This window comes from Peromyscus maniculatus, chromosome 17 (assembly GCF_049852395.1).
Source record: "Peromyscus maniculatus bairdii isolate BWxNUB_F1_BW_parent chromosome 17, HU_Pman_BW_mat_3.1, whole genome shotgun sequence".
Lineage (NCBI taxonomy): Eukaryota > Metazoa > Chordata > Mammalia > Rodentia > Cricetidae > Peromyscus > Peromyscus maniculatus.
In genome coordinates this window covers 57,400,482-57,424,064 of record NC_134868.1, presented here as the reverse complement: position 1 = coordinate 57,424,064, position 23,583 = coordinate 57,400,482, and the positions used below count along the sequence as shown (strand labels likewise).

Sequence of the window (23,583 nt, the reverse complement as noted above, 5' to 3'; positions counted from 1 at the left end):
CTGCAGAGGCGGCTCTGGGGTCTTGAGAACGGTCGTCCGGCCCTTGTTTGGCCGTCTCCGTGTTTACCCCGTCCTGCCATTTGTTTCTCTGGTTTATATTCTGCAGGATTGGAGCCCAGGGATTAGCTGTCTCCAGCCCCCAGGGGCCGGGCCCGGGCCCACTGCTGTGTCCTCTCCCTGTGACTTCCCCAGCCCTCAGTATGGGCACAGAAGTGAGAGGATTTGAGCTCAGTCTTCAACACCCCCGCCCTAGCCTCAATCTTGGTACCATTCATTGTGGCCCCAGCCCCTCATAGTGGGACACACTGGACCCTCAGTCATGAGGGTAGTAGTACAGGGCCTGTGTGTCCACCAAGGCTGGTTCCTTCTTGTTGGTTTGGTAGGGATGGGGCAGTGGCTGGGGCAGTGGCTGGTGCAGGTGTGGGTGCTTCTCATCTTCATGATTGGCAGCCTTCTCCTGAGTGTGCAGTAGAGGAGCTTCAGTGCCCCTCACAGGACAGTGCGGCTTTGGCGGGCGTTTCGGGCACAGCATTTTCCATCCTAGAGATGGAGCTGATATAACTGGAGGTGAGCGACCTTTTCCCTGGAACGATGCTCCCTCCTCTGGTGTTTGCTTTGAACTCTGCTGTGGCCTGCCAGGCCATGCTTTTCACACATGTGTGATTAGACGCACACAGGTCTAACCTTGAGCTACAGTTGACCCGTAAGGAGAGTTAGGATGTAGGACATGTACGTGGCACGTGTTTAAGACACTGTGCGTATCCTAGTCAGGCTGTTCACTTCTGCCTCCGTGTACTCCTGGCTTCTTCTGCTGTCAGCTGTGACACACAGGTTCTGCCCTTGCACGAGCTTTGGGGCAGGTTGGTGCTGCTCACGGGATTGGCTGGCGCCCTGTGTGGACCAGTACTCTGCCAGGACTCAGTGTCGTCACTTCACAAGCAGTGGCCTGGACTTACTCTCATGTATGCTGTACATTGATGCTGGTTTTGGAGTTCTGATGTTTGGGAGATGCACGGTGATGTCTCTCTTCCCTCCCCAAAGGGCGAGCATCGCTGTTAGTGTCCGGAGAATCTGCCTAGGTAGAACTGTCTGTCTGGGATATGCAGCCCTTGCTCCTGACAGATGTCCTGGGCAGAGATAGTGGAGGTTTCAGAGAGGCCTGGGTGGACACACTTGAGTAGAGGTGGTGCCGTAAGGCTCGGGAGCCCAGGTTCTTCTAGTACGTGTGAGTTCTTGTCCCTGTGCCATCCAGACACTACCCTTTAATGCGTGCTGGGCCTTCTGTTCCTTTGCTGATGGAGCAGCAGTAGGTTTCCATCCAAGAGAGGGCTGAAATAACTCTTCACTAGTGAGTTCCTTTGCCTTTGCTTTTCAGCCCAGGAGTGCCAATGATGAGTGTTGTGTGGCCTCTAAACTGCTCATGAGTTTTCTTGGTTGTTGGCGTAAAATGCCTATCAAATCAATTATTGTCACTACATTGGAACTCTGTGTGTGTGTGTGTGTGTGTGTGTGTGTGTGTGTGTGTGTGTGTGTGTGTGTGTGTGTACATGCGCACGCGCATGCATTCTAGAGCCAGGGGCTGCAGCAGTCGTTAGGCAGATGATCTTCCGCTGCACCGTGCCCTGGCCTTGGGACAGCCTGCAGTGCCTGTACATGCGGACAGCAGGACCCCAACCCTCACTTGTACCTTGTGGCCAGAATAATCACAGCATTTTACCTGGGAGGCATCTCTTGAGTCAGCTCTCGAAAAACGAGCAGGAACTGGCCAGGAGGCAGCGAGAAGCTGGGGCGTAATGGAGGCAGGACTCATCCACATCCTGCCACACGTTCTCTCATCTAGTTCCTAGGCTTAGTTACTTGTACCTAACGAATTCACCAGGGCAAGTCACTGCACAGAGTTCTGTGCATGCGTAACCTGGCTGGCAGTGCTGCGGCCTATCTCAGAGAAGGGGTACCTCCCTGATGAGGTGGGTTCCTGCTTTGTTGTTGCTTTGGTGCTGCTGAGCCTGGGTGACTGTAATCTGCCGGATCCTCCTCCTAAACCCGTTCATTCACACCGTGGCCTCCCAGCCCTGTGAGAGGCCTGGGGCTCCCTGTGTCATCCCCCCCGCCCCCCGACCCCCTTTTCTGATGCTGCGGAAGGGCCTGTTTCAGTCACACCAGAGAAACCGTGATGGAAATTGTCTTGTGTGCACAGAGGTTTTGGTTGTGGGGCAGCAGTCCAGAGGCTGCATGACAGGTGTGGATACTGAGGTCTAGGGAGAACTCCACAGGAAACTCTGGCTTGCTGGGAACACCCGGTCATATGTGGCCCACCAACACAGAGACCGTCTTACAAGTGTGAGTCTCTACAGAGGCTTCTCCACTGGTGGGCCAGACAGAAGTGGGCAGTTCAGCCTCAGCAGACAGATATGTGGACCTGACTTTTGCAGTCTCTGAGACTCAGAGCCCCTTTGTCCCTAAAAATCTATCAAACCCGTAACAGTCTGGGCGGTAAATGTGATACAGCAGGCTTTCTGGCAGAGCCCTCCTGCCTGCTTCTGACTTACCACAGCGCAGGGTTTGCTAGACTCTGTCATGCCATGGTGTCACTGTGGGCTTACTGCTCCTGGATGGTGACTGGGCTTTAGAGCGGTTGGGCCCTGGGGCCACCGTCTGCGGCATCACTACACTTCCCTCCTGCCAGTGCCGAGTGGGTTCCAGCTGCTCACATCCTAACCAGGTTTCTCTGCTGCCTGTGACTGCCTTCTTAGCTCTATGACTCTGAATTGCCCACAGCGTTCTGCCCTGAGGACCTGTCAGAGGCTACTTCCTGGACACCTGCCCCTGGGTTCTGCCATTGGACTTGCTAACATGTCTAATGCTTCTCATCTCTTGAGTTTCTTTCCCCAGGGTTTTTAGCACATGCACATCTTCCTCTGGCCTAGTAACTAAGGGATTACATGCTCCCAGGAGAGCCACCACCCTGTCCATGTGTGCATGTGAATATGTCCACATGTGATAAGCTTTGGGGCCCTTCCCAATCCTGGTGTGTGTGTGTGCTGGGAACATCTTTGGGATGACAGTCACTGTCTGTACTGTGATTTCAGTTTCTGGGCACTTGGTTCTTTACCACAGTTTCTGAGAGTTGTGCAAGGCCATTGACTGGCTTTCGTTATCCACCATTTATCTAGAGCTCTGTCTCTTGTCTGGACAGTAGTCTGATCCCCCTTTCCAGAAGTGGCATCTCCAGCTCCTTGCCTGCCTGCTGTAGGTTATTGTAGTGCGAGCAGCCTGGCTTCCCGCCTCTCTGGGTACTGTGTTAGACTGCTTTTTCTCTGGGTGCTCCACATGTGGCCTGCACTGTGCTCCTTACCCTCCTCTAGCTGATAGGATCACTGTGCTCCCACAGTGTGTCTGCATTTCCTTTCTGCTTGAGGATTGTGTCCTTGGCCTCAAAATGAGTCTCAGAGGTGAGAGGAAATTTTAATGATAGTGTGTGCCAGAGCCTAGTGTGGTCTGTGTGTTCTTGGACATGCTAGCTACCGTGGTGGACTGCACCCTAAACATGTCAGGTTTATTTTTGCCTGGCCTTGTTTGTGGCAGATACACAGAGCTCTCTCCAGGTGGAGGGGCACGGGCATTTTGTGTTCTTGGCCCCTTTTTTTCTAACTTCATTTTCCATTTTTAGCACCACAGTGACATTTCTGAAGATTTAAGCCTGGTGTGAGGAAAGGGATGGTGACCTTTGGTGAAGTGCTGCTCCAGAAGCCAAATCCTGGGGGTGTGGGGTCACCTGGAGGGCGTAGTGCTCCTATTCTGTGTGCCCTAGTAATACTTGGTGTGTGAGTCATGGTGGAGGTCCTGATGCTATGGACTGTGGCCACATCATCCCAAGCTAAAGCAGGCATTGGCTCAGAGCCCACATTCCTCAGCCTCAGAGGTGTGGTTGTTGACTAGGAGACCTGTCAGTGTGGGGATGGTGTCCCCTAGAGTCTCCTTGAAGGAAGAGAGCTGTATTATAGAGGTTTATGCACCCACCAGCAGCCACTGTAGGTAGGTCCCTTGGGGTCTTCCACACCGGCAGCGTCCTGTGGTCCTTACAAGATCAGCAAACAGTGCCAGAGCACAGGGGTGGGGTGAGGTGGGTGGGAGTAGCTCACTGTAGGCTTTAAAGGAGACACAGACGGTCAGGAGGGATGTGCAGTTTTGTTACTGACCAGAACAGAGCGAATCATAACCTCTGAGATGCCCACACCCAGGGGGCATCTAGAAAATGTTAGGGTGAGCTGGAGAGATGGCTCAGCAGTTGAGAAAACTGCTCTTGCAGAAGTCCCCTGTTCCTAGCACCCACACAGCAGCTCCCATCCATCTATAACTCCACTTTCAGGTGCTTGGATGCCCTCTTCTGGCCTTGTCAGGCACTGCATACATGTGGTGCACAGACATAGGCAAGCAAACCTTACCTGTGTACATAAAGGGAAAAGACAAAGTTTAGAAGAAACTGTGAAGGTCTTGTTAGAGGAGTGGGGCAGCTGAGATCCCGCACACTGCTAATGAGCGTGCACATAATGAGCGTGCACACCAACCCCTCATGCATGTTAGGAAGACCAGCGTGTTCCCCGGGGAACCAAAAGTGGCACTGCCGTAGGACCGGCCACTCCTCTTGGGGCCTCTTCCCAAGGGAGGTAAGGTCACTGTAGTAGTCAGTGGCTGAATGGATGAAGAAAACTAGGGGAATTATATGTCTTGAGAAAGTGGAGATTTGCCGTTTGCCACGGTGGAGGTGAGCAGGAAGGATGTTGCGCTAAGACAGTAACCCAGAAGCAACATCACTGTGGTCTCACTTACATAGAATTGAAAGACAGGAAAATGTGCAGAGAGAACACAGCCATTGACCTGGGCTTGGATTCGGGGGAGGAAGTGGGGCTGTGGGCGGAGTGGAGAGCTAGGGCCCCCTCTGTTGGCCTGCAGCATGAGGCCTCGTTTCTGTGAGACGTGCTACCTGCTTCTTCTTCTGTGTATGGGTGTTTTGCCTGCATGTGTGTCTGTGTACCACGTGCCCGCCAGGTGCTCAGGGATGCCCCGAAGAGGGACGTCAGACCCCTTGGAACTAGAATTATGGATGGTTGTGAGTCGCCATGTGGGTGCTGGGAACCTCTGAGCCATCTCTCCCCTCTGAGTTAGCTGCTCTTGCCCCCTAAAGCAGTAGGCAACTTGGCTATGAGAGGTGATGGGTATGTTGACCCATATTACTCGGGTAACTTTCTACCATTTGAGTGTGTCTCATGACATCACATGTACTTCCTAATATGCGTGTGACTAAATATATACAAAACAAGCTGAGTGGTAGAACACTTACCTGGTGTGCCCAAGGCCCTGGAATACATTCCCAGCATTAATTTTTAAAATTTCATGTGTATGGGTGTTTGCATGTATGTATATGTACTACCTGTGTGCCTGGTGCCCTTGATCCCCTGGAGTTATATATAGACAGTTGTGAGCCACTCTGTGGGTACTGACAACCAAATCTAGTCTTCTTCAAGAGCAGCAAGTGCTCTCAGCCACTGAGCCTGCTTAGCCTAGTTTTGTTTTTCCAGACTTATTTCAATCATATGTACGCACGTGTATGTGTGTGGGTGTGCACGCGAGTGTGGTACCCAAAGAACTCCGGCACTGACTCCCCTTGTGACTGTATCAGCCTGCATCCTCACCAGCAGGGGCAGGAGTTGGCCTCCCTGTATCCTCAGCACTTGTTACTCGGTGTCTTGGCAGTAGCCATTCTGGCGGGTCAGGTGGAGTCAGTCCCAGTGTAGTTTTGATGATCACTTTCCTTGACTAAAGCTGCTGAACAGTTACTGTTCTTATTTTTGTACTTTTGAAAAGTACGTGTCTCATTTGCTCAGTTATTGACTGGTTTATTTCTTCCTTTGCTGTTGAATTTTTTATTTCTTTTTATTTTGACGTCAGTCCCGTTAGATGAGTAACTGGCAAAGGTTTGTCTCCTATTTGGTAAGCTCTCTCCAGTGGTGACAGCTTTGCTCTGAAGGATCTTTTCCACTTCATGTAGTCCTGTGTGTCGGTTCTGGGAGTGGTTTCCTGTGCGTTGGAGTCCGTCTAGAAAGTCCTTGTCTGCACATATAGCGTCAAGTGTTCGTCCTGTCTTCGTCTGGTGGTGTCAGAGTTTGAGGTCCTCCATTAAGGTCTTTGATACATTTTGAATTAATTTTTGTGCAGGATTATGTAGCTTCATTCTTTTGCACATGGAAATCCAGTTTTCACAACACCTTCAAAGAGACTGGGTTTTTTTTTTTTGGTTTTGTGGTTTTGTTTGTTTGTTTGTTGTTTTTTGGTTTTCTGAGACAGGGTTTCATTGTAGTTTTTGGAGCCTGTCCTGGAACTCACTCTGTAGCCCAGGCTGGCCTTGAACTCACAGAGATCCACCTGCCTCTGCCTCTCAACTGCTGAGATTAAAGGTGTGCATCACCACCATCAGCGAAGAAGGAGAGACTGTTTTTTCTTTGGCATTTTTGTTGAAAATCAAGTGTCTGTAGCCCCTTGGCTTTGTTTCTGGATCTTCTGTTTTAACGCATTGACCTGTGGGTCTGCTTGGTTACTGTGGCTCCAATCTGAGATCAGGTATTGCCATACCTCCAGCACGGCTCTTTGTGCTTATGGTTACTCTGGCTGTTTAGGGTTTCTTAAGCCTCCTGATTTTAGACTGCTTCCTCTAGCTCTGTAAAGAGCACTGTTAGTGTTTTGATGGGGACTGCATTGAACCCATGCATTGCTTTGGTCATAGGGCCGTTTACCTACAACCGTTTTTATGCTGGGCTTTAGATGAAGCGCTTTTGTGGTACGTATGAGGCTCTGGGTTCAATTCCTAGACATGCACTAAAAGGAAAGTCAAACAAAGAACCTGGGAAAACTCACTTGTTGACCTTTTGGCTAAGGTCAGGTTGGGGAACTCTGACTTGTCAGTTTCTTGTTAGGTCAGATGGGGGGACTCACTTGTCAATCATTGTTAGGTCAGGTGGGGGAACACTAGGTCTTATACTTTGATAATTTGCTGCCTTAAACCTGAAGATAGGAAGGACCAATTACAACAATGTGAATGTAATGTTTTAGGATCTTTTTCTGAATTCTGGCAGTGATCCTCTCCATACAAATGCTATATTTAAAAGCATTTGGTTCCTTTGAAAATCTTTATAATATATTTTACATTTAGATACTTTGTGTTAGAGTTAGCTCTAGTTCCTGTTCTGGTTGTTCTTTGGTGATTCTGTGTATCAGTCTTTGTATTAGGAAAACACCTTAGCTGTTCTTCTGCAATTTGCCACATTAAAGCAAAGAGGTGGCCATTTTATCCCCGAGTCGGGGCAGGGAGCGGGCTGTTGGTGACCGGAGCAGCCTCTGGGGAGGTGTTGTGGCAAGGCCATGGCTGCTGGAGAATGAACCCTGCCGGTCCCCAGGCCCGGAACTTCCTTAGCCAGTGCTCAGGACCAAGTTTGGGACAGTTGTGACTGAGCCGTAGGTCTGCAGTGTCAAAATTAGGGAGGTTGGGTTCTTGATAGAAACACCATCTTCCTGGAGCTGCCCCTTTTAGTCTCGGCTCAGAGAAGCAGTTTGAGTCTTACCCTGTGCCCTTGTGTTCCAGGTGTGGTATCTCTTGTAGCTGTCCACCCATCCACAGTGAACACACTTGGAAAGCAGCTTTTGCCAAAAACCTTTGGACAGTCCAATGTCAATATCACACAGCAAGTGGTAAGTGGTAAGACACATGAATGTTGGGTCCTATGGCATGGGCTAGAAGTGGGCGGTGTTGCTGTGGCCACAGTGTTCCTGCGTGGTGGAGGTTGCTTGTAGGAGTGACTGTCCTCTCTCAGGGGTGCATTCTGATTCCTGAAAGTGTGCACGGCTTTCTGTTGTACATAATGCTCAGTCTTAGTGTCTTCAGTGTGCTCCTATGTCAGGGAGTATTTGAAGCCCCTATACACACGGCAGTAACCTAGTGCATGTAGGTGGACTGACCAAGGCCTGAGCAGGCTTCCTGCTCCATGGCTTCCGTTGCCAGAGCTCTGAGCTTGGAGTGTTCCCTCTATGTCACAGCAAGTTCTGTGGCCTTCCTCTGTAGCCACTGTCTCCTAGCTGCGAAGGGATGGAGGAAGGGTGTGGCTGTGTGGCTATGGCCACAGGAAGGGACCAGCACCGTCCCCTTCCTTCATTGAGTAACTCGTCAGAGATGAGGAGCCCTGCAGGGCCTAGCAGCCTCCCTCAGTGTGATGTGGCCTCCGGTCCGTGGACTGGGCTTGCCTGTAGCTGGAGCTTCATGTGGGATGTTTTAGCACAGACTCAGCAGTGGACAGATTCCTGTCTTTCATCCAGGGGCCTACTTTCTTCCTGGCTCTGGATTTTTCCCCTAGCCTCTAGATATTCTGGCCTCTCCTGGGAAACCTGGGCCTTGGTGACATGCATGCCTCTGTCCTTGCCAATACACTGCTTTCTTTCCCAGTGTCTTATACCCACCAGCCTCAGATCTTCTGGGGAGGGCCTAGCTGTACGCCAAGGGTCAGGGTGCAGGTGGAATAAGGGACTTGGTGCTCTCCCTCAAGTAATCGTGGGGCCTTAGGACTCTCTAGCTTAATAGTTTTTAAAAATTGAATTTTTTTGTTGTCTTTAAGTGTATTAGGTGAGCACGTGTGTGGAGGTCAGAGGACAGCTTGCAGGAGTTTTTCTTTTTTTCCACCCTGTGGGTTCTGGGGATTGGACTCGGGTCTTCAGGCTTGGTGACAAGTGCCTTTATCAACCGAGCTTTCTCACCACACCCTCCACAGCCTTTCACGTGGGTCCCGAGCTGTCCCTCCATTCTGTGGGTTTCCACGGGCATCGCCAGGTGTTCCCACATGTTCCTCGTCCCCAAAGAGAGTGCTAGGCTAGGTTTTTTGCAGCTGTTGTTGGGGCAACTCTGCGGCAATCAGGTTTTTTGTGGAGAAAGCCGTCATATCATGAGTGTCCTGTGCTTCAGCTTGGAATGTGCCGGTGTTTACATCACTGGTGTCCTCTAAGTCTCCTCCTCCTCCGTGGATTCTGAGTGTTCGGGGGTTTGTGAGTGTTTTGCCTGCATCGTGTATATATATAGTGTGTGTGTGTATATACACACATACCACACGTGTGCCTGGTGCCCTCAGGGTCAGAAGAGGGCATCATATCTCCTGGAACTGGAGTTAGAGATGCTTCTGAGCCACCATGTGGGTGCTGAGAATCAAACCTGGGTCCTTGGCAAGAGTAGCACCTGGCTCTTAACCCCTGAGCCATCTTTCAAGCCCTTCATTGTTGTTTTTGGTTCTGTTTTGTTTGAGATTAGGTCTCATTATGTACCGCTGGCTGGCTTAGGAAATCATTTTGTGTAGTGTAGACTAGGCTGGTGTCGAGTTCCTGAGCTCTATCTTCTGCCTCTTCCTCCTGCGTGCCTAGGTTGAGGGTGTGTGCCAACACACCTGCAGGCATGGGATCTTAAGTGTGGCTGTGGGGAGAGCCCTGGCCTCTAAGGACCCTGCAGCCCTGTGGTGTGGATCTGGTTCTCCTGGGGCAATGAGAAGATGTCCTTCCCACCATGAGCACTGCATGGAGAGTTGGAGCAAGTTGTTTTTGCAAAATTTGCGCCCCAGTGGTGGGGAGGAAGTTAATAGGAAGTGATTTAAACTTTATTGATCTGGAAATCAACATCCGATTTGAACTGAGCTTCGTTGGAGGAATGTGGTGATTGCTGTTCTGTGCTTTGCACTGTAGTAGTAGTCAGGGCTTACATGCTGCAGGTGGGTCCTTTTGTTTGGTTTTGGTTTTTGGTGGTGCTAGGGATTGAACCTAGACCTCATGCGTTTTAGGTAAGCAGCATATTGCTAAGCTGTATCCTCAGCCTGGCATGTTTCAAGTGACCCTTAAACTGTCATATATGTCGCCGGGCAGTGGTGGCACACACCTTTAATCCCAGCACTTGGGAGGCAGAGCCAGGCGGATCTTTGTGAGTTCGAGGCCAGCCTGGTCTACAGAGTGAGTTCCAGGAAAGGCGCAAAGCTACACAGAGAAACCCTGTCTTGAAAAACCAAAATAAAATAAAATAATAAAAAGAAAAAACCTGTCATATATGTTGGAGGTTTAAGGGAAATAGCTGGGTTGATTCTAACGTAGGAGATGATGTTTAACCTCATGTACATGTGAAATGTGACCAGGGCTGGTGCTGTGTCTCTGGCACTTGCCCACCAGGGGCTAGAAGCTCTGGGACCAGGCCTCTGTTTTTTCATGAGAAGCAGGGATTGTCCTGAAGGGAAGCAACCAGAGCATCTTTGCAGAAGTGGCTATAGTATTGGAAGGGCCGGTGTTCCTGGGAGCTTCTGTTTCCTCCATGCTGTACACCAAGGGTCAGGGTGCAGATGGAATGGGACCCACTTCCTGCCGGAATGGCTGGGCCTTTAATGCCTGGGCATCTGGCTCTCCTCTTGTTTTTCCATCTTTCCCATCCCACTTGCCGACATTTCCTTGGTCTGCTTCCCATTTTCGCTCTTGCTCCATGGCCTCCCAGTGCTGCAGCTGAACTTGATCTCTGCTGACCCTGATGCCAGCAGCATGTGCACACAGAACCAGAGCTTGTTCTAAGCAGTGTGTGCACGTGTGCAGAGAGCCCCGGGCACACAGGGTTGAGCATTTGCCAAGCATTTCTGTGCATGAAGGTGGAGCATAAACATAGAGGCTGGAGCATGTGCATGCCGAGGGTAGATAGCTCCTCTGTATGCACAGCCTGCCCTCTTTCTGTTGTCAGATCCACAGATGTGTGGACCTGAGGGGAGCTCACAGTGTGCTGTACCTGGGGTATGCACAGGGCCCCTGAGCAAGCTTGTGTCTGTGTGTCCTGATGGACGTAGGTCTCAGTGAGAAGCCAGGCTGCCTGTGGGGGGCCACCTGACCTTTCTCGGCATAGCAATTCAGGAAGGGCTGTGTAGAGCAGCTGACGCAGGGAGCAGGTTTTCTTCAGACCCAGTCCTTTGCCAGCTTTGTTGTGGGCAGTGGGTAAGCCAGACACAAGGGCCCTCGTGCACAAGGGCAGCCGCAGCTGCAGGCAGGTGACCCGGCTATGCGCGCGCCAGTCGGGGGTTGTTCTTCCTGCTGCAGAGGAGACCGAAGGCTCACAGCCAGGAGCTCAGGACCTTCTGCGCAGCTCTCAGGCTTGTGTGGGCTGTGTGAACGTGACCAGCGAGCGCTACCTCTGGCAGAGCATGAAGCTCCTGTTGTAACTGCTCTGGTCTGAGGATGGAGAGGGCTCCCCTAGTCCCACCTGAGAGTGAGCCAAGATGCACGTCCTTCCTGTGTGCCCAGCATTTCCAGCACTCTGACCCAGTGTTCCCAAAGTGTCCCCACATCTTCACTGGGCAAAGGAGGGTATTTGGGATCCAGGCATCTCAATTCAGTCCCTGTGGGGGTTATCCCCATAGAATTTGGTCACTGAGGGACTTTGTAGTTTGGGATTTACCAGAGGTCTTTTTGACTTAGAGTTATGTACCTAGCAAGATTTTTGACATAGTGAGGCATTAGTTGTCTGTATAGGACAGTGTCGGTCTCCAGAAGAACAGGCTTGCGTGTTAACTAACGGAACCAAAACAGCAGACCTGTATCAGACACAAGAGAGAGGCGTTGCTGAGTCCTCAGTGGGGTGCTCTAAGAGTGGGCGGCACATCCACCCATGGTAGAACTGGTTACCTTGACCCCCAAGAACCATCACCCCTGAACAGATGGACTGTTGGCTGTGTGTGACCCAAGGAATCCACCTCTCCCTTTTGGATCCTGGGGTTCCCCAGAGACTGCAGAGAAGTGTCACAGGCACCTGGACAGAGGCTGGTGCCATTGGGGCTGGAGGGGGCCACTGTCTGTCCCAGGTTTGCCCTTGATTTGGCAACTCTTGTTTACTTAATACTTGGTGTGGGTTTACTCAGTGCTCTTTGCCATGGGAGGCCTGCCTTGCCCTCTCCAGCGTCTAGCACTCTGGTCTTCTGTCTTCTGGAGCTTGCCCACCTGGCCGAGACTTCCGGGTGCTTCTCTTAGTGTGCAGGTGTCTGAGCTCAGTGGGAATAGTGCCCATGCAGAGCCGCTGTAGCGATAGTGGCCGCTGCTGCCGCTGTTGCCGCCATGGAGCATCTGCTGCTCTGCTGCCCTCTCGCCAGCTGGGCTGATGAGGTGCTGCCGTGGCTGCCCCTGCCGGCAGATGACGGAAACGGCAGTGCCGTGATGTGGGGGTGTCTGATTGTTCTGAATTCTCTTTTGACTGTAGGTGATTGGCACGCCCCAGAGACCTGCAGCATCCAACACTATTGTGGTAGGAAGTCCACACACTCCCAACACTCACTTTGTGTCCCAGAACCAGCCGTCTGACTCCTCACCTTGGTCTGCTGGGTGAGCACCCCACCCTAGGGTAGCAACTGCCTAGAATGCCCCCTCTTTCCTCTGGCCACATGTCACGTGGTCTGTAGTGGACATGCCTGAGAACGTGGAGTTCAATGCTCCCATCTCATCCCTGTTGGGGCCAGATAGCGAGCTGCAAGCCTAGCTCGTGCCGGCCACTGTGGGGGGATTTGGAGCTCTGGCCACAAAGAAGAGGACACCGGCCTCTACTATGACACAACCACTTTGAAACTTTTCACTGTCGGGCTGGCATAAGTGTGCAGATTCTACTGTGCACCACTTCAGGGCTCCCTGTCCTGTGGATGGTCCTCCAGGGCTGTACTGTCACTGAGATAGTAGCAGACAAAGAAGTGACGTGAGTGTCTGTAAAGGTCACTGTGTGCTTTTTCTTAAAAACACACAGCTCTGAAACCATGTCTCTATTGCTTTAAAATCATCTGTGCCCAAAACTCTAGAGGAACTTGGTGGCTCTTGTTCCTGATGTGATTTAGTGAGGGCACACATATGGTGTGCTCCGTGACTGGAAGTTCTTCACATCATGGTTTCCCTCCTGTTACCACATGCCCATCAATGTAAGCACTTGCCTTATGTCATGGTAGCCTGCTGAAATTAGCCCTGAAAATTCCTATGTTTACACTAAAATACGCCATAATCTGATGCCAGCAGACATCTTTAGAACAGTAGTGCCTAGTGTGTGGTCCGGGTCAGACCGTGCTGGTTTCTGCCCTCCAGTTGTCTGTCCATCTGCCCTGACGTTAAAGGCACGGGTGTGTGAACTGGCCTTGTGTGTGTTCTTTTTCTGACCTGAGAAACACTGATACTTACCAATGTCCTGCTATATTAGGGCCGAGTCCCTGCTGCCTGTGGTGGGGCTGTGGGAAAAATGGGCCTCTGGGGGCTCTGCAGCCTTAGGCCTTGTCTCTGAAAGTGTCCTGGTTCTCGCCTAGCTCCCATGACTCCTAACAGTGTCTATTTTTCTGCTGTTTGAAAGGAAGCGGAACAGGAAAGGTGAGAAGAATGGCAAGGGCCTACGTCATTTCTCCATGAAGGTGTGTGAGAAGGTGCAGAGGAAAGGGACCACCTCCTACAATGAGGTGGCCGACGAGCTGGTTGCAGAGTTCAGTGCTGCTGACAACCACATCCTACCAAATGAATCAGTAAGTATCCTGAAGTCCATGGGCTTGGGTTGCTCAGCCTTTCAAGTTGAAGCAGTGGTAGATGCTAGAAAACTCCTGGTTCGGTAAAGGAGGGACCTGGGTTGTCTGCAAGACCATTGTCACAGAGGATGGATCAGGAGTGTCCCCTTAGGACATGCTTGTGATCTGAACCTCAAGTGTTAATTTCCAAGCCGTCGAGTCACTAAGAAGGCTGTTGTCTTCTAGGCTTATGACCAGAAGAACATCCGGCGGCGTGTCTACGATGCCTTAAATGTGCTCATGGCCATGAACATCATTTCCAAGGAGAAGAAGGAGATCAAGTGGATTGGCCTGCCCACCAACTCAGCTCAGGAGTGCCAGAACTTAGAGGTGCGTTGCCTAAAGTGGGCATCCTTTGTCCTCGGTCACTTGAGAGGGCTATGCCAGGTGGCTGAGTTGATGTCATGGGGTCCCTTTTCATTTATTAGCCACCGTTGCCAGGCAGATTTTACATATGGCTTTGGGCCAGAGAGCTTAATTCTCAATCCTTGTTCATGGGTTTTGGTGGGGGTGGTGGTGTGGTGGTAGGGTGGTGGTGGAGGTGGTGGAGGTGGTGGTGGTTGGGTGGTGTAGTGGTGGTGGAAGTGGTGGAGGTGGTGGTGGTGGTGGTGGGGTGGTGTAGTAGTGGTGGTATGGTGGGGTGGTGTGGTGTAGTGGTGAGGGTGGTGGTAGGGTGGGGTGGTGGTGGGGTGGTGGTGTGGTGGTGTAGTGGTGGTGGTGGTGGGGTGGTGTAGTGGTGGTGTGGTGGAGGTGATGGTGGTGGGGTGGTGGGGTGGTGTAGTGGTGGTGGAAGTGGTGGAGGTGGTGGTGGTGGTGGTGGTGGGGTGGTGTGGTGGTGGTGTGGTGGAGGTGATGGTGGTGGTGTGGTGGTGGTGGTGGGGTGGTGGAGGTGATGGTGGTGGTGTGGTGGAGGTGATGGTGGTGGTGTGGTGGTGTGGTGGAGGTGATGGTGGTGTAGTGGTGGTGTAGTGGTGGTGGTAGTGGGGTGGTGGGGTGGTGTAGTGGTGGGGTGGTGTAGTGGTGGGGTGGTGTAGTGGTGGTGTGGTGTGGTGGTGGTGGTGCCAGCAGATGCAGTTTGTCAGCATGCGTGCTGATGTGCCCTTGTCACTGTTGTGTCTGCAGGTGGAGAGGCAGCGGAGGCTGGAGAGGATCAAGCAGAAGCAGTCACAGCTCCAGGAGCTCATCCTGCAGGTAGCTGCCCATCTGAGCACCCCACCTTCCCCCTAGAAGCAGGCTCTTGGCCTCACAGGCCTTATTCTCAGAGAAGTTGACTGAGCATGAGCACTCCTTGGTGTGACATCCAGGGGGGTTTCAGCCTGCACGGGGTACCAGGCACTGTACTGGGCATGTTGTGAACTCTAGATGTCGGTCTTGACAGCTGCTGGACAGGGAAGGCGTGGTGGCTGAGGCTGTGTGCTCATGTGAAGTAGCCCTGGGGGTTGTGGGGACCTGGGGATCTAGTGAAGATGGTGTGTGCGGGGCTCAGGCTGGGCAGGCTGGTCTCTTGACTGAGGTGCGCCAGGACCCATGGTACTGGCCATGGGGGTCATTGGTCACCAGCCCGGGATGACCATAGGTATCCAAGGACCTAGTAGTCGGAGTTGGGGATCCCAACATGATCCTAGCCCCTCATAAAGCCATCTTTTTTGTGTGTTTTTGATTTTTCAAGACATGGTTTCTCTGTGTAGCTTTGGCTGTCCGGGAACTCACTCTGTAGACCAAGCTGGCCTTGAAATTAGAGATCAGCCTGCCTCTGCCTCCTGAGTGCTGGGATTAAAGGCGAGCGCCACCACTGCCTGGCTTCACAAGGCCGTCTGACCTGTGTTAAATGCGATGTCACTAATCAGGGAGGGATGCTTGGTGACAGCTCTTCCTGTGCCATCAGCCTAAGATGGCATGGTGGGGGCCAGTTTAGGGGACCAAGAAGATCTGGGAAACCAGGGATTCTGGCCCCAGAGGGCCCTCACTTGCCGAGGTTGAGATTTTACCGTCTGTGGCCTGATTTACGATGTGGAGGTCAGGGCCTCTCATCTGTGTAGCTGTCTCTATGGCAGCTTCTCCGCTGTGGGGAGGAGGGGTGGGGTGGGGTTGGCAGGGTTAGAGTCTTCAGGCGCTGGACCACCGGCTCTGAGTTCATCCCTGCAGGATGCAGAGAGAGCTCCTTTGTGCTCTACCAGGAGCACTGTTAGCTCAGGACTCAGTGTCCTCTAGCATGTCATTCCACCCGACAGCTGTGACCAATGTGGGCCGTGCCGACGTGACTGCGTTCCCCGGGCTCCCTGTCGCCGTAGGCTGCCTGTCAGCAGATGTCAGGGCTGCTGCAGGCTGATCCCTAACCCCCCAGGTTCCCCTGTCTGCAGGAAGGATAGCCATCACGTTACTGGTATTGACATCTCCCGGGGCCCCGTTGGTCTTTTTCAGCAAATTGCCTTCAAGAACTTGGTGCAGAGGAACCGCCAAGCAGAGCAGCAGGCCCGCAGGCCACCTCCTCCCAACTCTGTCATCCATTTGCCCTTCATCATTGTCAACACCAGCAGGAAGACGGTCATTGACTGCAGCATCTCCAATGACAAGTTGGTCCTCAGCGGGTCCTCCCAGTGTAGCCTCCTGGGGAAGAAACTCGGGGATACATTGCTGTCAGCCTTAAGGCTGCCTAGTGACAGCACGTGTGGCCTCTGGTGGGCCTTACAACTCAGCAGCAAGAACACGTGTGCGTGCAGGCCGTGTGGTGTCCAGGCCCAGTGCATACCTAGAGCAAGACTGCAGTTTGCAGAATTATGCAATGGCTTGTCTTTCAGTTCCTCGGTCAAACTGTTTTGGGGTGGAGTGTGAGGAGGGTGGTGGGGGGGGACCGCTGCCTGTCCCCAGCCACAGTCCTGCCCATCCCTCAGTAGCCCCATAATTCTCACAGTACCTTTCCCCCGCAGATTTGAGTATCTGTTTAACTTTGACAACACGTTTGAAATCCATGATGATATTGAGGTGCTCAAGCGCATGGGCATGGCATGCGGACTAGAATCGGGGAACTGCTCTGCTGAAGACCTCAAGGTGGCGAGAAGTTTGGTACCAAAAGCTCTAGAACCATATGTGACAGGTCAGTTGGGCCCTGTGGCTGACTGTGCTATGACCTGCTACATCTCTAGTACCTGGGTGTCTGCTGAGGTTTGGCTGAACATCAGTCCCCTTGGTACGATGTCTGCTGGACGCGTGGTTGTCGGGCTCCGTGAGTGGCAATTGTGTGGTTTTCATGATGAATGTGTTAAAGAGTGAGACTCTGTCTCCTGAGCGGGGATAGGAGGTGATGGACCAGACCCATTCCTAAGGCCATCAGTCGGTCCTTATAACCAGCGGCAAGAACGACCTTGTGAGCTCTGGTGTTCTGTCAGTCAGGATAGGATGGAGCAGGGCTGTCAGTTTCCTGGGCTTCATCAGGTCGTGACACCCTTGTGATGGCCTAGTGATAATTCATAAAAAAAGATCATGTTCAACAGTCCAAAATGCATGGTATGTATTGTCTTTCCGAGACTGCCAGGGACGCCTTGGGTCCCAAGAACTCTGTCCCAGATCACATGCGCATCTGTCCTGTCCTGTCTGAGGCATGGGGACATTAGTTCCTGCCTTCTGTCCTGCTCCTGTAGAGCTCTGGGGGTCTCAGGTAGAAGGGGGATGCTGTGCATTCCTGCTGTCAGGTCCTGTCTCTGCTGTGCTGGCGCACAGGACTGCACTGGGACCCTTTCCTGAGGGGAAGCACATGCTGAGCTCGTCCTACCTGCCTGGGAGCCCACTGCCGCTGGTTCTTACCGCAGAGGGCAGGGAAAGCCCCTGTCAGGGTGTCGGGTCTTCACTGTGCTGCTTTCCTGCACGCTGGGTCTCTCAGGAGTCGTTTCGTTTTGTTTGGGTGGTTGTACTGCATAGCTCTGGCTGTCCCGGAGCTCAGAGATTTTCCTCCCAAGTGCTGGGGTTAAAGGCAGATGCCACCACTCCTGGCTTCTCGGTTTTATTTCCATTTGCTTCTCTTTTCAGAAATGGCTCAGGGATCCATTGGTGGAGTGTTCGTCACGACAACAGGTTCTACATCCAATGGCACAAGGCTGTCTGCCAGGTGACGTGGCTGGGGTGGGGCAGCCCTGCTGCGTCTCAGATGGGCTGGGCTGGGCACAGGCAAGGGCACACAGCGCTTATCCGTGTAGAGCGGACCCCCCCCCCCCCCCCCGCCCCAATGAATAAGTAATTCGTGGTTTTACTTTTTAAAAGTATTTTGGTGTCCCACTGTCCTCGGCAGGGAAAGTGTCAAAGGTTTTGTTTTCTTTGGGGGTTTGTTTTTTGGGGGTAGAGAGTTTTGAGACAGGGTCTCTCTGTGTAGCCCTGGCTGTCCTGGAACTCGCTTTGTAGACCAGGCTGGCCTAGAACTCAGAGATCCACCTGCTTCTGCCTCCCAAGTACTGGAGTTACGGGCCTGTGCCACCACCTGACTGGTGTTTTTTTGTTTTGTGTTTTAATGGCTCCTTGGTTGTTTCCTTAAAATGTGTCTGATGGTACAGTGTGTATACAGTTTTTTTTCCTGCTTCTGTACACTATTTTTTTAATTGTTATTAGTTGCGTGTTTGTGTGTGTGATGTGTGTGGGCGTGTGTGGTGCTCAAATGAGCCTGGGTTTTTTTGGTGGAATCAATTCTCTCGTGGTTCCAAGGGACAAACTTTGTTTCTCCAGGCTTGTGTGGCAAATGCTTTTGGCCCCAGTTTTTAAAAATCTGCTACTGTGTGTATGTGAGTGTGAGTATGCATGTCATGGTACATGTGTGGAGGTCGGAGGGCGACTTGTAGGAGTCGGTGTACTCCTTTGATTGTGGGGTCCTGGGGTCAGACTCAGGCCGTTGGGTTTTCACAGCAGATGCTGTCACCTCACTGTCACAGGTTCCCCCCCCCCCCCCCCATTTTTTACAAATCAAGACAGTTTGACCACGCAGCCAGGCTCGGCCGTGCCCTTACCATCCTCTTGTCTCACAACTCCATACCATACCTGGGTCAAAACTTAGCTCTTGGTTTTGTTTTCTTCTTTTTAAAAAGTGTTTTATTTATAGTCATATAGAGAAACAATTAATGTTGAGGCTGATGAGCATGATGATACGTGGGTAGGAGAAGTAATTTCAAAAGGTTTGAGGAGTGTTAGATGTTTTGGATGTGGAAAGCAAGGACATTTGAAAAGGGACTGTAGACAGGTCATTCCTAGAAAAAATGTTTCTTCAAGGAACAATGGCAACAGAATGCCCCTTCCTTCTGGAGTATGCAGAAGGTGTGGTAATGGAAACCACTGGACCAACCAATGTAGATCAACAAAGGACAGACAGGGTAATCCTTTGCCTCAGTCTTCGGGAAACTCCCAGAGGGGCCTCACGCAGGCCCCGGTTGCAAATCCAGTTCAAACCTTTCCTGCAGCCATAGAGGAAATGCCTGCTCTGGAGAGCGATTAAATAACCAAATGCCTATTGGAATAAATCAGGCTGGTCAGGATGATGAAACAGAGAGAATAGAAAATTCAGGAGAAAACATAAAGAAAATTTTTTGGCAAACTTCTATTAATGAACAAAGACCAAAATTAACGATAAAAATAAATGGTGTTTTGTTGTCTGGTCTGGTAGACACAGGTGCGGACGTTACCATAATTGCACCAGAATTTTGGCATCCAACTTGGCCTCTTCAGGAGGTAAACGTTCAACTGTTAGGAATTGGGACATTATCTCAGGTGAAACAGAGTGCAAGATGGCTCGAATGTATAGGTCCAGAAGGACAGAGAGGAAAATTAAAACCATATGTGGCTAACATAACTATGAACCTGTGGGGTCGAGACTTGTTGCAACAATGGAATACTCAGATTAACATCCCTCCAATCTCAGAAACAAATCATAAACTAGCACATGTTACTGAGAGAAATATTAGAAGATATTGTTCTACTGAGTGGTCACCAGCCATCCATATTATACAAGAACAGGGCACAATAACTGATGATCTTCCAAAGACACCAACAGCTCTACCTTTAAAATGGTTAACAGACAAGCCTGTATGGGTCCAACAATGGCCTCGAACTCACAGAGATCCGCCTGGCTCTGCCTCCCGAGTGCTGGGATTAAAGGCGTGCGCCACCACCGCCACACTCTGTCTATGGCTCTAATAGCTCTGACCCCCGGGGAACTTTATTTATTAACATACAATCAAAATCACATTTCAGTACAATTAGATTACCACCACAGTCATACATGCATGTGATGTATTCTGATCAAATCCACCCCTCGTTCTCTCCCTCCAACCTTTCCCTCCTGACTTCTTCTCCTTGCATAGGCCTCCCCTCCCCCTCCCCCTCCCTCTCCCTCCCTCCCCCTCCCCCTCCCTCATACCCACCAAGTCTGTTCAGTGTTGCCAGTGCGTGGGTGTTGGCCACATCCCTGAACACAACTGACTCTTCCTCCTCCGTTTTCCTGGGGTGGTGGTGTTTGTTCCACGTGTGTGCCGGTGTGCATACGTGTAGAGGTACATGTGCACATGGAGGGTATCTTTTTTTATTAGTTATTTTTTAAAACTCACTGAACCCAGAGCTCACAGATTGATTAAACTGGTTGAATGAGCTCCAAAGATCTGCCTGTCTCTGCCCTCTGGCCCCCTAGTTCTAGGGTTACTGCCAAGTATGTTTTGTTTTTTTTTAATATTATTTAAATTTCTATGGTGTATAGGTGTTTTGTCCACACGTGTTTGTGGACATGTGTGTCATGTACCTGTGGAGGCCATAGAAGGGTGATGGGTCCCTTGGAACTGGAGTTGAAGACAGTTGTGGGATGCCACGTGGGTGCTGGGAACTGAACCCAGGTCCTCTGCAAGAGCAGCCAGTGCTCTTAACCTCTGAGTCGGCCTTCTAGCATGACCAAGCCTGACTTTATGTGAGTGTTAGTAATCTGACATGACAGCCTAACACTTTACACTGTATTGCATCTCTTTATTTTCTGGGTTATTGAAGGACCTTCACTCTTTAAATAAACATATCAGCTGTCATCTGGCCTAGCAAGCTCAGAAGGTGAGTGGTGTAAAGGCCTTAAGATGGCCTTTACAGTGAATATGAACAGAGAAGTAATGGGTATTGCCTATTATATTAAGTCGTAGGTGTAGTCTAGGTTAATTTAAGAGTTAAGATGTAAGTTTAATTTTTTCAGAATTGTTCGAAGTTGATAGCTGTAGCTGTTGCTGGAGTCAGTTGAGGCCATAGTGTAAGTGAACACCCTCATGTCATCCCAGGGGTGGTTGGTGTGACCGTGTGAGTCATTGGTGTCCTTGAGGCTTTCCGTGTTACAGCATGCCAGCTCTCAGAGTTGATCAGGTTTGAGCTGAATGTGAATGTGCACACCAACAGTTAATTTTTGAAGTAGTGTTTTTAAAAATAGTTCTCTTTAGTTGTTTGTTTTTACTTGTGTGTGCGTGTCTGTGTGTGTGATGAGCATGTGGAGGGCAGAGGACAACTTCATGGAGTTGGTTCTCCTTCCGCTTTTATGTGGGTTCTGGGTATCAGAGGTTGCCAGGTTTGTGAGGCAAGTGTCTTTACCCATTGAGCCGTCTGGCTGCCCACAGTTGCTTCTTGTTGTGAACTAACCTTCCCGGCTCCCACTTCTCAGTGCGAAGGAGGCCCTTGCCCTGTCATGAGGAATGTATGTCGGCCACTTAGAGTCTGGAATGGCCCCAGGGGCAGCCGTGGCTTGGACCTGGGAGTAGTTCTGCCACAGCGGATGTTGTTGATGTAGTTACCTGTGCAGAGGAGGCACTAGGAATCGTGACTGGCTTTACGTTGATTGACAGGCACGGGATGCTGGGAGCACACCATCAGCTGGCCTGTGCCAACCGGTGATGCCCGGTTTCGTTCCGTGTGTGTGTGTGTGTGTGTGTGTGTGTGTGTGTGTGTGTGTGTGTGTAAGTGTAAGTGTAACTAGGTATTGAGTGTGTGTGTGTGTGTGAGAGAGAGAGAGAGAATGAGAGAGAGAAACTAGGTATTAAGTGTGTGTGTGAGAGAGAGAGACAGACAGACAGGCAGACAGATACATTAGAGAGTGAGTGTATGCTAGAGAGACAGATAGGTAGATATTAGGGATTGAACCCTTATGCCTTACAAAGGTGATATTCCTTGTTTGGTGTTTGATGCTAACCCATTCTTTTTCCTGGTCCCCTAGCCCTGTCTGTATCTCAGGGCTCTTGTGTGAGTTCTAGTGACCAGGCACTGTGGTTTAAACATGTATTACATGTTTAAAGAGGACGGGCTGGGGAATAGCCCAAGCAGAGTAAATCTCACTACAGGTTAGGGTTCTTTCTTTTTTTTCCAAGATAGGGTTTCTCTGTGTAGCCCTGGCTCTCCTGGAACTTGCTTTGTAGACCAGGCTGGCCTTGAACTCACAGAGATCCACCTGCCTCTGCCTCCCGAGTACTGGGATTAAAGGCGTGTGCCACCACTGCCCTGTCAGGTTAGGGTTCTAATATTGCAGATGGTGACATCTTTGCTTTTCTGCCTTGTAATTTAAAAGCAACAACAACAAAAAGCCACCACTTAGGGTCGTATCCAGCCTTTCTTAGGCTGGACAGAGCGGGCTTCTCCTCCCTGACTGGTCTGTCTTTGCAGTGATTTGAGCAATGGTGCGGATGGGATGCTGGCCACAAGCTCCAATGGGTCTCAGTACAGCGGCTCCAGGGTAGAGACCCCTGTTTCCTACGTCGGGGAGGATGATGATGATGATGATGACTTTAATGAGAACGACGAGGAGGATTGATTGCTCAACCTGTAGACCCCCTCTCCCTTCATATCAGCTTCAGGAAAAAACTTCTAGAGAAGAGAAACTTCAAGTGGGACTTTGTTCTTTTTGGCCTCCTCCCAAGAAGATACCCGTGAGTTGTGGAGTTAGCCGTGCGCCCGCCTCCAGTAAGGATGGTACCCGCGGTCTGAGCCGCGCGGCGATGTGCTTTGAAGCCAGCGTGCTGATGCAGAGTCTGTATTTACTTTGTAGGATTTTGTGTTTTCGATTTCTCTCTCTCTTTCTTTCTCTCTCTCTCTCTTTAAGTTTGAAGTTTATTTTACCCCTCAACAGTTGCTGGGTTTGCTGAGGAAACTGCACTGCACCCAGACCAGTGACAATAATAAAATGCTACCCTGCCTCGGCATCCGGCACCCGCTGGTGGATAGCCAGGCTTTAGGATGAATTTTCTTTCCATTTGTTAAATCATGCAGTGTCCAAAGAACCAAGCCAATTGCAAAACTCTACTTTTTAAACATTAAGCGCCATACGTCTTATTATGACTTTGTTTTCCCTTAAATTATATTGACTGTTGTAATTCCATCAAGTTTTTACACTTTTTCTCTATTACAGCAACAAATTGCAAAGTAGTTTTTCTTGTTTGTTTGTTTTCGTTTTGTTTGGAAGCAGTTTACTGCCACGCTGGTGCAGCTATGGAAATTGTCTAGAAAGTTTGCTTATGGTAAATTTGCCTGATTTCTTACAGGCTACGTTTGGAAACTTTTTATTATATAGTTGTTTACATACTTATAAGTCTATCATTTAAGACGTGTACTGAAACAAATGTTGTATTTGTTTCATAAGCATCTTCCTGTAATCTATTATAAAGTTGAAATTAAACATAGAGAATGTTTTAACAGTTTTTTAACTCAAAATTTGTCAATCATTTTTAATAGTTCTTTTTTTATAAAAAGAAAAAGGAATTTAAGGACAGGCAATAGTCTCTTAAAATTTATTCACAAAAACTCGTTAACTGCACAGTTGCTCTTAGCTGCCTGTTCTAAAATGATAGTCTTTTTATTGAAACACAAATAAACTTTTCTGTAATATTTTATGGAATATAAAGAGACTTTAATTGTTTGACTTGTTTAACTCGGCACTGTTAGTTTTTATTAATAAAATGTGCATGGGCATTTTAAACAA

At 50.4% G+C, this 23,583-nt stretch overlaps 1 protein-coding gene across 12 annotated transcripts in view; it reads left to right on the top strand.

The window, feature by feature from the left end:
* The window catches only part of Tfdp1 (transcription factor Dp-1), a 45,495-nt gene extending 21,912 nt beyond the window's left edge, over window positions 1–23,583 (top strand). For 7 of the 12 annotated variants that reach the window (XM_076553692.1, XM_076553693.1, XM_076553694.1 and 4 more), the window contains 9 exons: window positions 7,637–7,743; window positions 12,299–12,420; window positions 13,421–13,586; window positions 13,812–13,955; window positions 14,748–14,816; window positions 16,047–16,198; window positions 16,553–16,719; window positions 17,649–17,727; window positions 22,272–23,583. In XM_076553692.1, coding sequence (XP_076409807.1) covers window positions 7,637–7,743; window positions 12,299–12,420; window positions 13,421–13,586; window positions 13,812–13,955; window positions 14,748–14,816; window positions 16,047–16,198; window positions 16,553–16,719; window positions 17,649–17,727; window positions 22,272–22,419 — 1,154 coding nt within the window. In that variant the 3' untranslated portion in view covers window positions 22,420–23,583. The remainder of the gene's footprint in view (window positions 1–7,636; window positions 7,744–12,298; window positions 12,421–13,420; window positions 13,587–13,811; window positions 13,956–14,747; window positions 14,817–16,046; window positions 16,199–16,552; window positions 16,720–17,648; window positions 17,728–22,271) is intronic. The other 5 variants (XM_076553696.1, XM_076553697.1, XM_076553695.1 and 2 more) reach the window with 3 other exon arrangements.